Source organism: Mastomys coucha, unplaced genomic scaffold (assembly GCF_008632895.1).
Source record: "Mastomys coucha isolate ucsf_1 unplaced genomic scaffold, UCSF_Mcou_1 pScaffold7, whole genome shotgun sequence".
Lineage (NCBI taxonomy): Eukaryota > Metazoa > Chordata > Mammalia > Rodentia > Muridae > Mastomys > Mastomys coucha.
The window spans coordinates 81875289-81889687 of record NW_022196913.1 but is presented as its reverse complement, the minus strand read 5'-3'; the positions used below and the strand labels follow the sequence as shown (position 1 = coordinate 81889687).

General features: G+C 36.5%; 1 protein-coding gene across 2 annotated transcripts in view; it reads left to right on the top strand.

The window, feature by feature from the left end:
* Rspo2 (R-spondin 2) overlaps nt 1-14399 on the top strand; it is a 147993-nt gene that overhangs the window by 62734 nt on the left and 70860 nt on the right. For both annotated transcript variants that reach the window (XM_031359185.1, XM_031359184.1), the window contains exon 3: nt 11503-11691. In XM_031359185.1, the coding sequence (XP_031215045.1) occupies nt 11503-11691 (189 nt within the window). The remainder of the gene's footprint in view (nt 1-11502; nt 11692-14399) is intronic.

Here is a 14399-nt window from a genome sequence, read left to right as displayed (position 1 = left end):
ATTCTAATATTAAATTATTCTATGATGACATATGTTTTGTTAGAAGCAAAAGGTTATAGTTAACTCAGAGTATTGATTTCAGAGCAGGGTGTGGTAGCACTTTCCTGTGACTTAGTCCTTTTTTTAAAAAACTATTTTAATTTATTATTAATCATTATATTTGTTTACATTTCCAATGATATCCTGCTTCCTGGTTACCCCTCCACAAATCCCTCCCACATCTTCCCTTTCCTCCCCCTTTGCCTCTATGAGGGTACTCCCCACTCACCCCCCACTCTCCCTACCTACCACTCCAGCATCTCCCTACACTGGGGCATCAAACCTCCACAGGAGCAAAGGCCTCCCCTCCCATTTATGTCAGACAAGGCCATCCTCTGTTACAAATATATCCAGAGTCATGGATCCCTCCCTGTACTTCCTTGGTTGGTGGTCTAGACCCTGGAAGCACTGTGTGGTTTGGCCAGTTGACATAGTTCTACCTTTGGGTTTGCAATGCCTCTCTGTTCCTCCAGTTCTTCCACGAGGTTCCTCACTAGAGTCCCCGAGCTCAGTCTGATGGTTTGCTCAAAGCATCTACATATGTTTTGGTCAGTTGCTGGCAGAACCTCCCAAGAAATATAAACACTAGATTCCTGTCAGCAAGCACCTCTTGGCAACAGCAAAGTGTTAGGGTTTGGTGTCTGCAGACAGGATGGATCCCCAGGTGGGGTGGTCTCCGGACGACCCTTCCTTTAGTCTCTGCTCCATTTGTGTCCATGTCTTTTCTTTGGACAGGAATACAAGAACTTTGAGATGGGTGGGTGGTCCCATCCCACTACTGGGGGCCATGCCTATCTACTGGAGGTGGTCTCTCGGAGTTCTATATTTCCTTCATGGAGAGTTTTAGATACCAGGGAAGCGAGAGACTCCCAGGACCCAACTGGGATGACTTTGCCAAAATGTGCGTGACTTAGTTCTTAGTGGTTCAAGTCAAGTGTTCATTTCGGGCTCCAGAGCATGATTCTTCCGAAATCAAAATAAAAATGAGAAAAAGAAACATTCATTTCTATAAAAGAGTTTCATATTTTGGGAGTGTAAATATTTTAGAAATATTCTTTTTCTAATGAATACTTTTAGATATAAGCAGATATGCAAGTTTTTATTACTAACTGACATAATTCTGGTGTACATGATAGAATTATTAAATAATAACATTTCTAGCTAAGTAGTGAGTATTTCTCAAAGGTACTGCTTGAGTGTGAAGTCACAGCTTACTAAATCTTATTTCACTTTGTTGTTTGTTTTTCCTTAATTTATTCATTTTATTAAAATGGATATTTTCATACAGTTTTTACTGGGTATAATGTTCTCTTCCTACAACTTCTCCCAGATCTCCTCCACCTCTGCAACTGCCCAAAACTCATACCTTATTAGAACTCTTATTAGAAAACAAGTGGGCATTTAAAAAATAAGAAGAAAAATTAAAACAAACAAATCAGAATAGAACAAAGCAAGCAAACAAACAAAAGCTGTCAAAGAAAATCACAAGAAATACATAGATGCAAAGACACACATTTGCACACATAGAAATCCCATAAGCCCATAAAAATGGAAGTGATAATATATAAACAAAAAGCTTGTAATGTTAAAAACCCACTGAGTTCCTTTTGTGTTGACCATCTACTGCTGAGCATGGGGCCTGCCCTTAAAAGTGTGCTCTGTAAAAGTAAGACTCTGTGGGAGAAACTTAATTTTTCCTTGGCTAGTATTTATCAGTTTGAGATAGATGCTGGATTAGAGATGGAGATTTATACCTACTTCCCTTGTAACACTTGGACCCTATCTTGTGTAAGTCTTATTTAGAAAAATATTGTTGACAAACTTGTGATGAGAAATGAAGAGAAATCTTGAAAATATTATATAACTTTAGAAGTTCAAAAATCTTGGGATTTTTTTTTTTTGCACAAAATTTACCCTTGATTATTATGTTCAATTTTCTATATCAAATTAATGTTTATTTTCTATTGTAAAGCTATAATGGATGACATTTAGTAGTGTATATCTAAATTTTAATAACATTTCAAATTTCAGGTATTTTTCAGTCTTGTCTATGATGACTTGTGAACAAACGGTAGATAAGATTTGTTTTCATACTGATTGCATTCCATGATTTATGATGATATTTTATGGAACGATTAGTTTCATGCAAACCAGAAAAGTATCCATATAAGAGTTAAGGGTTTTAAACAAATGTTTTTTGACTCACTGATTGACCGCCTTGGTTGCTTCATTGAGTGTGTTGGTGTACTGAAATGCTGGATTTCCATAGCCTTGTTGTCAAGGCCTTACAGAAAGCATCTGGGCACAGATCACAGATTGAGTTGTATTAGATCCCATTCAAATTGCTGGTGCCACAAATTTGCTTATTTTTACTATGCACTTTGGACTTTTGGATAAGTATGCACATTAGAAATTTTATGATTAGTTCCAGTAATAAAGTGCCACTGACATTTTAGTTTAAAAATCTGTGTAACTCACAATAGAATAGTATTTAATGAGCAAATGAGGAGTGATGTTAAGGGGTTAACAGCCTATTATTGTTGAGTCCCCCTATTTTCAGAAATAGACATTCTTCCTTTTGTAAAAAAAAAAAAAATAGATGCTTGTACTTAGAAGCAACTTAGTACTCATCTCCTTTGGTGGGGGCTAACTCCAGAAACAGGGGGGCACTTTTAAAAAGTCTTAGGAACATTGGAAACAGATGGCTGGTCAACATATGAGATAAAAATGTGTATAGCTGGATATACTTAACACATGATCAAACTTAAACATCCAGATTAATTTTTAAAAAGACCATACTTGGTTTACAATTTCAAAGGAACCCAATTGGATAGACAGAATTATGATCAAGTTCTAAGGATGCTGTCATTTTTCGTGATACAAGTACTGGCAATGTGGTATTGCTCCTTGATCCAAGCATATCCAGGAGATGTGGCTGGCCTCATGCAGAATCACCATTGCCCTTTTCATTGTTCTCCATATTTCACGTGAGGAGTTTCATCTTTCCAGTCTTGGGTGGGTCTAGATTTGGGACCATGTTTTGGTTGGAAGTACAAGGCTCTGGATCTCAGCAGGCTTTGAGGTTGGAGAAGTTGAAGCTTACAGGAAAAAACCAAATAAACATGGTCATCAAAGCTGAGAATTAAGAACTGTTTATCCACCTGCACACTTGAATTAAATCTCACAGAAATAGGCAGAATCATTTGACTTATGACCTTGATAGAATAGTCATGTCTAAGTTTCTGTTTTGCCTGTGTTTGGATACAGAGTTAAGGTAGTTACCATACACAATTGGTGAAAATATTCCAGTTGAATCACTCTTGGAGTATTAATTTACCATACAGAGAAGTCTTCGGAGATAATTAATATGAAATGAAGGTCAGTTAAACTGAAAAGTCTGCTGGAGGATTGGGACAAGAGGTTCAACTGGCAAAACTCACTTTGCTCTTGTTCTTTGGTACTGAACAGTACTAGAAACCCATGCCTGGAGGAAGTCTTATGAGATCACTTAGGTTTGGGTGTGGTACATCACTCCTGCTTTACAAGCATTCCTCATGGGTCAGGTTGTACAGATGGGAAGATATCGACTATGGCATTCATTCCCTAATTCACTTTTATTGCTTAAGTCTGTCAAGGTTCAAGTAACCGAAGCAATGTTTTGTAACAGTTTTAAGAATACCTTTTAAAAAATAAGTGTAGGGCAAAATTTGTTGACTCTGAGATCTTTGTGGTCAAGATTAAAGTAGTCTTTTGATACATAAATGCAAAACAAAAAAAAGCCTTTAATTTGTGTTGATTCCCTTGGTTTTGTAATTCCCTTTTCTCTGTACTTCTTACTATGGAGTATGGTTTATGATGATAAAGTGCTCTTGGTTTGACCTTTGAACTCAAAGCAAGTACAGCTGCCCTTGAGTTTGTGATCACTGTGGGATAGAAAGCCCCCTTAAACATTCTTCCGTGAGTATAAACCTTACAAATTCTCCTCTCTCTTCAAAGCTAGCTTTATGATTTGAATAACCTTTTGCAAATCTGTAATTAACTCCAAGAGCAGGGGACAGGCAGCACTGGGTGCAGGGGGATCTATGCTGGGCTCTGGATGCAGCATCTGCCAGCAGCTCCTGTTCCTGTTCTAGTTTCCTAGTTGTTTAGACAAGAGTTCTAAATGCCAATTCACAGGGCTGGGGCTTTAGATGTACACTCTTTGTGGACAACTCTGAAAAAGAGAGAGCTGGCCTATTCCCAGTCAGTTTTTCTATTCCATCACAGCTTTTCATTTCATCCTTGTTTCTCTTGCCCAGCTATCTACACTCTTATCATTTGCTCTATTACTGTAAGTATTACTGTTTTTTCTTACACAGACATATCCAGCTAGTTCTGTTTGTTGAAACTCACACTTGCCCAGGACACCAACAACAATATTCAAGTAAAATCTTTTTCTGAAGGTAACTGGGAAGGTAGAGAAGCTGTATGGAACTGCTTTATTAAAAAAAAAAATCACAATTTCTAGTTGGGTTGCTATGTAGCAGAAATACTATAGAGATTATATAAGTGAGGAAATTCACTTTACAATGTAATTCAGGGTGAAGGAGCCCAGAATTGAGCTCTATAAATTTTCAAAAGAGAATAAAGTCCCTAGTAAAGAGATTAGCAGAACTCCTCTAAGAATAAAGAGTGGAATCAAGTGGGTAGCAGATGTTGTAAGATTATCTTAGAATATGAGAAGGAAAACAAACTTAGCAACCCAAGCTGTTGCAGTTACGAAAAGTAAAGAGAGCATTTAGATTTAGTATGGCTCATATAATTATTGCTCTAAGAGAATTCAGTATGTGTGTGCATGACTGTGTGTGTGCGCGTGCCTGCGTGTGTGTGCGTGCGCATGTGCGTGCACATGCGGTTGGGGGTTATAAAGATATAAGATCTAGACTGAGAGAAGGATTCCCTAGTTATGTTAATTGTTTAAATCTGCCAGATTACAGAAATTATAAGAGGAGGTTTTAAGTTGATGGACAGAAATGATTATGGTCTTCAGAAAGAGTATTCTCTTAGATAACTGAGTGGTTTGGGTTAAGTAGAGGCAGCAGTTAAAGCTACTTCCAGGAAATCAGACATTGATCTGGATCATTGCTTTGGTATGCTTAGAGGAAAAACATGCTCTATCATATACCATATTATCACATTTATGAAAGCTTATGAATCATATATTGTATGTATGTACATGAACATGGAGGAACACCTGGAGAAACATTCACCCAATAGCTAAAAACATGGCCTATTATCTCTAGCCAATCTGTGCTTGCTTCTTACCATTCCAGATTTACAGAATTAAGGCAATTACTTGAAAATGATTTGCAATGCATAGTTTTGTAAGAAAGAGAATGTCCATGGGACAGAGCTCTGAGAGTCCTGGAATCTGAGTCACGCTAAGTGAAGGGATGGTACCCTGGGCCCAGTGCACTGTGTTGTGTATCTGCTCAGATGCATTTCTTAGGACTGTTCAGCAGTGGGATGGCCTCTTATTTATTTTTTAATTTTTTTATTGATTTAAGTTTTATTGCATTATGATGAGAAAAGATACATGATTTCAATTTATCTGAATTTGTTAACATTTAAAAACATATTTTAAGTAAATAGAATTAAATCACACTCTTGTTTCCCTTTTGTACCCCAATTTCTCCCAGAGATGCCCCCTTCATTACTTACAATAACTTTTTTGTCATATTCTTTAAAATTTATAAAATACTATAACAATAAAACTGAGTATTATAAAAGTTATTGATATAAAACAACACTCAATTTAACAGTCTTACGTAGTTGTTTGTCTATAGCAATACTGAAAATACATGTTTTTCTCAATATAAATTTTAACTCCAAACATATTAACTGTATTAAATATACAGTTAATATATATTTAATACAGTTAATATGTTTAATACACATACATCACTACTAGTATTTTCTTAAATGAACATAAATATATAGTCTTTTTATTTGTTTGTTTGTTTGTTTGTTTTGTATTTAGTAGAGCTTAAAATCTGGCTCTTACTGTGGTACAAGTCTAAAATAAGAACAATTTTTAGACATTGAATTTCATTGTAATAAGGCTGTACTTCAATCTCACATCACCAAAGGATTTTACCTCCATCATAGCTAAGCTGAGAGTTGACAGTTCTGCTGTGCCAAGTAATGAATTGTAGCCACAATTTTTGGATACAGATTTCCTGCTATGGTCTAAACTGTTTGACTTGAGTGAGTGCTTTATTCTCAGCCCACAGAGAACAGGTTACATTCATTTAAGAAATGGTGAGTGTATTAAGATGGTCTATCCATAAAGTCATTCACTAACTTTCAATGAACAATGGTTCAGCTTGGAGGGTGGCACAGACATTAGGTGAGGGTAAATATCTGTTTCATTGGCTGTGATATTTTGAAAAGCATTCATCTCAGAGAATGAGTAACTTATAAAGACCTCTTCTTCAAACTTGATACAATAGTTACAAACCTCAAGCAACACATTCCGTCTCACTCTTTGTTGTTCTCTTACAGGCCACCTCCCAAGTTAATCGTCTGTGTTTCTTTTGGCTGTATAAACTTTTGAAATATGTAAGCTGTTCTGAAAACCATAGTATAGTGTAAAAACATGAAATAGGCAATCCTACTAATAGAGAGGCTGAGATAAGAGAAGCAAGATTTCAAGACTATTATGTTGTGCACAGCAACACTGTCATATACAAACAAGCTGAAATTGTATATGAATTGTAAAATACTGGACCTCATTTCTCCAATTACCAAATTTTAGGGAGACCATTGGATCAGTCAACAAATTTCTAATTCCTCATATTTTTGGATTTCAATCGATTAGGATATGTTGGTAATATTAATTTTTATATTAACATATTAAGAAAAAGTAATTGTTTCTTCCTGTTGTGTTTGTTATAAGAAGAAGTGGAATTAGGTTTGTGTGGATTTGTTGAAAGATTACTTTCTTGCTTCTTCTAGGGTGTAGTTTTACTCCTTATGTTGGTTTTTCCATCCATTATCCTTTGTAGGGCTGGATTTGTGGAAAGATATTGTATAAATTTGGTTGTGTCATGGAATATCTTCTTTTCTCCACCTATGGTAATTGAGAGTTTTGTTGGGTATAGTAGCCTGGGCTGGCATTTGTATTGTTGTAGGGTCTGTATGACATCTGCCCAGGATCTTCTAGCTTTCATAGTCTCTGGTGAGAAGTCTGGTGCAATTATGATAGGCCTTCCTTTATATGTTATTTGACCTTTTTCCCTTACTGCTTTTAAAATTCTTTCTTTGTTCAGTGCATTTGGTGTTTTGATTATTATATGGCAGGAGGAATTTCTTTTCTGGCCCAGTCTACTTGGAGTTCTGTAGGCTTCTTGTATGTATGTTCATGGGCATCTCTTTCTTTAGGTTAGGGAAGTTTTCTTCCCATTACATTGGGAATCTTCACTCTCTTATATGCCTATTATCCTTGGGTTTGGCCTTCTCATTTTGTCCTGGATTTCCTGGACGTTTTGAGTTAGGATCTTTTGCTTTTTGCATTTTCTTTGACTGTTGTGTCAATGTTTTCTATGGTGTCTTCTGCCCCTGAGATTCTCTCTTCTATCTCTTGTATTCTGTTGGTGATGCTTGCATCTATAACTCCTGATTTCTTTCCTAGGTTTTGTATCTCCAGAGTTGTGTCTCTTTCTGATTTCTTTATTGTTTCTATTTCCATTTTTAGATTCTGGATGGTTTTGCTCATTTCCTTCACCTGTTTGATTGTGTTTTCCTGTGGTTCTTTAAGGGATTTTTGCGTTTCCTCTTTAAGGGCTTCTAGCTGTTTACCTGTGTCCTGAATTTCTTTGATGGTGCTATTCATGTCTTTCTTAAAGTCCTGTATCATCATCATGATAAGTGATTTTAGATCTGAATCTTGCTTTTCCGGTGTGATGGTGTGTCTAGGACTTGCTATGGTGGGAGAATTGGGTTCTGTTGATGCCAAGTAACCTTGGTTTGTGTTGTTTATTTTCTTATGCTTCTCCCCTGCCATCTGGTTATCTCTAGTGCTACCTGCCCTTGCTAAATCTGACTGGAACCTGTCTTTCCTATGGTCCTGGTTGTGTCAGATCTCCTCAGAGTCAAGCTGTCTCTGTTATCTTGTGATCCTGGGCTTGTTAGAACACCTGGAAGTGGAGCTTCCTCTGGGTGTTGTGGGAGCTTGTACCCTAGGTCTGCTCAGGGCACTGGCTAGCCCAAACAGAACAGAAGCAACCCAAGCCACTGGGCTGGTGGACTTCCTGTGTGCTTGAGTCCTGCTGGTCCCAGTTACTCCCAAGAATATCCTTTTAAAGTAAAAGATTCTTCCTATGGGGTTTGCAAACCCATTCAGCTCCTCCAGTCCTTCTCCTTAGCTGTCTGTTGGGGTCCCCATGCTCAGTCTGATGGTTGTATGTGAGCATCCACATCTGTATTGGTAAGGCCCTGGCAGATATAAGTTCCTGTCTGTCTATACCAGGTTCTTCCAGCAAGCACTTCTTGGCATCAGCAATAGTGCCTGGGTTTGGTGTTAGCAGATGGGATGGATCCCTAGGTGAGGTAGCCTCTGGATGGCCTTTCCTTCAGTCTCTGCTCCACTCTTTGTCCCTGCATTAGACAGGAGCAATTCTGGGTTAATATTTTTGAGGTGGGTGGGTAGCCCTATCCCTCAGCCATGGGCCATGCGTATCTCTGCATATGATCTCTGTAGGTTCTCTCCCCTTTGTTGGATATTGCAATTAATGTCATCCCTGTTGAGTCCTGGGAGTCTCTTGCTTTCCTGGCATTTGGGACTTTTTAGTGGCTACTCCCAGGAACAATATCAACTAACCAGACCTCCAGAGCTCCCAGGGACTAAACCACTAGCCCAAAAGTACACATGGAGGGACCCATGGTTCTAGCTACATAGGGAGCAGATTGCCTTACCTGGCATCAATGGGAGGGGAGGCCCTTGGTCCTGTGGAGTCTCAATGCCCCAGTGTAGGGGAATGCTAGGGAGGTGAGGAAGGAGTGGGTTGGTGGGTGGGGAGCACACCCATAGAGGCAGGGGGAGCAGGAAGGGGTAGGAAGGTTTGTGGTTTGTGGAGGGGAAAACATGAAGGAGAATAACATTTTAAATGTAACAAAAAAAAAAAAACCCAAAATAAGTAAATGAAAGATTCAATACCAGTTTGTGAAGTTTCCAAATTTTATAGCATGTACACAGAGAATCTTTTGTATCTTAAACTACCGTTTTTAATTAGGAATAACAAATTTTATGATGCTGTATTGAATTTTGGTCATATTTCTACATCTTATCCTTATACTCAGCTTATCTCCTAAATAGAGTATTTCTATTGTTTATTAAATAAGCAAAGTGAAGCTGGTCTTGTAGGCACACCCTTTTAATCTTAGCACTTGGAAGGTAGAAGCAGGTGCACATGTGAGGTCTAGGTCAGCCATGGCTATAAAATGATATCTTGTCTTAATATATATAGAACTGGGAGGAGTAGAGGACAGGAAACCATAAAAGGATATATTATGTGAGAAAAAATGATTATTTTTCAATAAAAAGAAAAAAAAATAAAAGAAAAGGTGAAAATATCATAGAGGTGGACATCTATTTACTAGAATATTTAAAAAAGACAGAAAAAATAGGCATGGTGGTACTTGAGCAGCCAACAAACAGAATACTAAGAGATTGCAGTTGCTGAACCAGGAAATGCCTGGAGCCACCAAGAGCAGGACTAAGGAAGAAAGAATTATCTTGAGAAGAAGTGAGCTCTGCTCAAATACCTGGGGCCATGATAGTCAGCCAGTGCAGCTAGTTCCTGTCACTTAAACTACACTGTGATATTTGTTACAGTAGTTCATTGAAACAAACTCTACACAGAACTTTTGCTAGGTCAGCTGTCAACCTTCATCTTCTTATTTCTATTCCATGGAGCTTCTTTGCTCATTTTCCAGAACATTCCTTTTTCCTTTCTGTTTTGATTCTTTGACCAATATACAGTGTATTAATTTTGTTCCTCTTGTGGCTGTGCTTTGAAAATTTTTGTGTTCTAAAATTCTTTCTTTATTGCAGTTTTTATTTAATATGCTCTTTATACATGTACATAATGCCTTCCGTTTATTCTTATCCCTCTGTTGCTGTCTCCCTCAGGCCTGCCTTTCCTATAATTCTCTAAGGTTTTATTTTCACTGTTCATTTGAATTCATAGTGTGAACATCCCGCAGTGGGTCCATTCCGTTCATAGACATTTGACTTCTTTTTTTCCTGCTAATATTTTATACATTTATTCTTGTCTGTTACTTGGTTTCTCTTTTTTTGCCCTATACTCTTGGAAGTAGAAACTTAAAGTTATAGCAAGTGCTTGTTTACTTAAAATTTAATTTATTGCTGTTTCTAATCAATAATGAAGCAACTTTGAAAGGTTAGTTTTAGATTCCATTCAAGTCTTGTGTTCATGATAAATTTAAATGTTTATTTTTAAGCTCTGGGGATGAAACTGTTTTATTTTTCTCATGCTATTAAAGTTTAAATGTGTTTTTCTCCAGGGTGAGGATATATGCTTATATTTCTATGTGTGTAAGGCAGGAACTTCTTTTTTAATATACTTTTTGAGAACTTCATATATGACCACTGCATTTAAATCACTTTTTCCCTCCTTCTCTACACTCTAACTACATAGGAGTCTGTTTTCCCGAGTTCATGATATTTTCTTTAGTTTTTATTGTTCCACATATGTGTATATGTGCCCATGTGTATATTACCTACAGGGTCCATTAGCTTTGTTCATATATGTATGTGTGTCTAGGGCTGACCTCTTGGAATTGTCAAACCTATGTGGGATTTTTTTTCCTGGAGGCAGTCTTTTCTCCTCCTCTCTGCAATCATTGACCTACACATCTTATCTTGGGGTAGGACCATGTACAATCTCTTGTGTGCACTGGTATGTCAACTGGTGTAAGTTTGCTTGTCTTATTAAGGCACCTGTATTGTTGAAAATCCATCAGTGCATTTTCTCTGACATATCTGGCAGACATGATCTATCAGCAGGCATCCTTGGTATCTGCCTCTCAGAATAGTTCTTCTCCATCTTTCATGATTTTCCCTGAGCCTTAAGTTTAGGGGTTACCTTGCACATGTATCAGTTTGGGCTTCTCACTCCACAGTCACATAGTCCCCATATTTTGAGTAGGGGATATCTCTCTAATAGTCTCGAGCTGTTGCAAAAAGAAGTGTCTTTGATAAGGGGTGAGAGCTACAAGTATCTGTGGGAATAAAGATGAGTATTTAGAAAACAAATTTATATTGGTTTAGAAACTGGGCAGTAGCAGTTTCTCCTCTTGGGTATATGATCTGAAACTTCTTTCTTTGCATGAAGGTATATAGACCAAACATCTAATCATATTCATACTCAAATATTTTTGTTTTGTGTTTCTCTGTTACAGCTAGTTATGTATCCAATCCCATTTGCAAGGGTTGTTTGTCTTGTTCAAAGGACAATGGGTGCAGCCGATGTCAACAGAAGTTGTTCTTTTTCCTTCGAAGAGAAGGGATGCGCCAGTATGGAGAGTGCCTGCATTCCTGCCCATCAGGGTACTATGGACACCGAGCCCCAGATATGAACAGATGTGCAAGTAAGTATTTGATTGTCCATCCTTTTTTACTGGATATGAAATTTATATAATGTGCTAAGTTTTTATGGAAAAACATATATGTAACAGTCTGTAGATTTGCTCTAAAGCTCTCAAAAATGAATATGGTAAGATAAGAGAACTTTTATACTTTGTATTTTGTATAGGTATATCATAAGTTAGACACATTATTTGAGGTATTTAGATTGGCTATTTCTCACTATGCTAATCCAAAATGCTTTCTAGATAGAACTTTATAAGGAGAAATTAGTGCTTGCAAACCTACCATCCCCTCCAAATGATTTTAATATTCATGGAAAATCTTTTATTTAATCTTAGTTTTACAGCTCTTTTCCCTTTCCTTTTCTTGCTTCTGTTTGATTGCGAATAAATATATATTTAAATTTATTAGCAACACCATTACTGGTAAGGATGTAGTTAAGGTGTTCAGGCTTTTGGATTTTGTTTTGTTTTTTTGTTCTGCTTTTGTTTTGTTTTGACAAAGCATTCTAGTCAAGTAACAGAATAGTTTGTACCAGTAATCAAGATAGAAATAGTAGGCATAGATAAAGTTTGGATTTACCTTTATTTCATGAAATTGTTTGGATCATTATGTTGAGAGACATAACTTAACAAGTATCAATAGCTTGGTTGAATTTCTAAGTATATCTTATATCTTTAAGATTTATGATTTGACCATGCATAGGACAGTGGTCCACCCAGAAACAGTTTTCTGTTCTTACTGACTCAGATCACCTCTAGTGAAATTTGAGTATCTTATTTTCCTGTACATTTTTTACCTGCACACTTTTTAGTGTACATAGTCATAAAGCTATAAGTGGATATCTTGAAGCACTTACTCTAAATTCTAGAGCTATTGTGATATGAATTGTGTGTATGGGCAATAGTCCAGCTGTACAGTAACTTATCCAACCGGGGATATTAGTTAATGAAAAATGATGGTATCGTTTGAGGATATGGGCTATAATCCAGGGTCTTCTTGGACAAGTTGCTATGAACAGTTATCTCTGTAGGAGATTCTGCTGCATCAGCACTTGACTTAAGATCTTGAGACAAGGGGTGACAGGTTCAGTTGACCCTTTTCCTAAGAAATGTAGAGTAATGGTTATATGTTGGGTTTTGGAAAAAAAACATTACATGTGAGAAGGGACTTGCTATGGTTTTACTTTTTTAACTGAATGTAATCAGTGCAATAGACTACTGACCTGGAAGAAATCATTACGTACATGGTTCAAATGGGAAGTGCTTAATAGCAAAACTCTACAAAACAGAGAGAAAGTAGAGAAGTAATTTGTTGTTCATGACATCAGATTATTATAGTTCTTCCATACTATTATCTTGTTTTCTGTCTTTGCCTGTATTATAATAAGTTTTACATAGCATCTAGAGGATATCAATAATTAAAATTATAATACTGGTTATAGAGAATTGGAGATTATAGCTTCTTTTTGCTGAGATCATTACTTGAACATAGATAAACTTTAAGCAACAATGGTACTGTAAATGAAAATTGCCTTTTCATAATGCTGTTTTGTGATATAGCAAGGATGCAAGTGTAAAGTGATTATCTTCCAGAGGAGCACTTTGTTCTCTATATGTTGGCTGAAGTTGGCTTCTTGGGATGTACAGTATGAGGTTTGTAAAATTCATAAATGCTCATAAAAATAGTCACTGGAGTAGCCTACTTCAGTCCTCAAGAGTGTGTTTCTCTGCACAGCTTTGTCCCCTCTCCTTAAAAGTATGTCATATTTGTGACATATTTTAGATTAATGAGTTATGGCTCTTTCTGTGCTATTTCACATAGCTGTATATATAGTTCTGCACCTGATATACAACATTTAGCTAATCACCCATTAGAAACTTGCTTTCAGACTTTAAGAATTACAAGAATTTTGAGGGATATTAACTTATAAATGCTTCTTTTCTTTTCATTTACAAACATACTCTTGTATATTTGCCTGATTCATCTTTTAACATATACTTTTAATTATAGTACACATTTTAATATTTTTAGGTATATATTACTTGGGTCCCCTGGAAGTTTATATAATGTATACACAAATGCCAGTTCATATCTCAACCAACAAGAGACATTTTTTCCTTTTCCCTAACTATATGTTAATGAAAAAATGTATAGAGTAGTATTTTTGTTTTATTTTTTCAATTGAAGCTATGCATTTAATTTTTTTAGTATGAGTGGTGGCATTTAGTATATTATCCAGAAAACTCCCTTCTTTCTTCTACTTGCAAGAATTTTAAAGAAATTAAATGAAATATCAAATTCAAAACAAAGTTGATGAGTAGTGAATACAGATCTGTCACAAGGAGAAATGACACATGTAACCATGGGATTCAACAAGAATGTCAACAGGCAAATCATAGGTGTCTTGTTCATTTTTCTCTTTTCCTAACCATCATCCTAATTTATAAGTAGCACACAACTGTATTGATGTTAAAACTTCTCGTTTAGTTAAATCCAAAGATAATCAAGTTGATTGTATGTCACAGAAACACTGCTTGTTGTTTAGCTTCTGTCCTATGCCAGCATCTCTATTATATACATTTTCCTCAATTGTCTAAAATATAGTATAAGCAGAATGTAATGTACATTAGCTGGATGAAGTTACTTAAACTGGTTAACATACTCTTTCCAGAATTTAGGGGTTGAGTGTTGCAATGAAGATACTAGT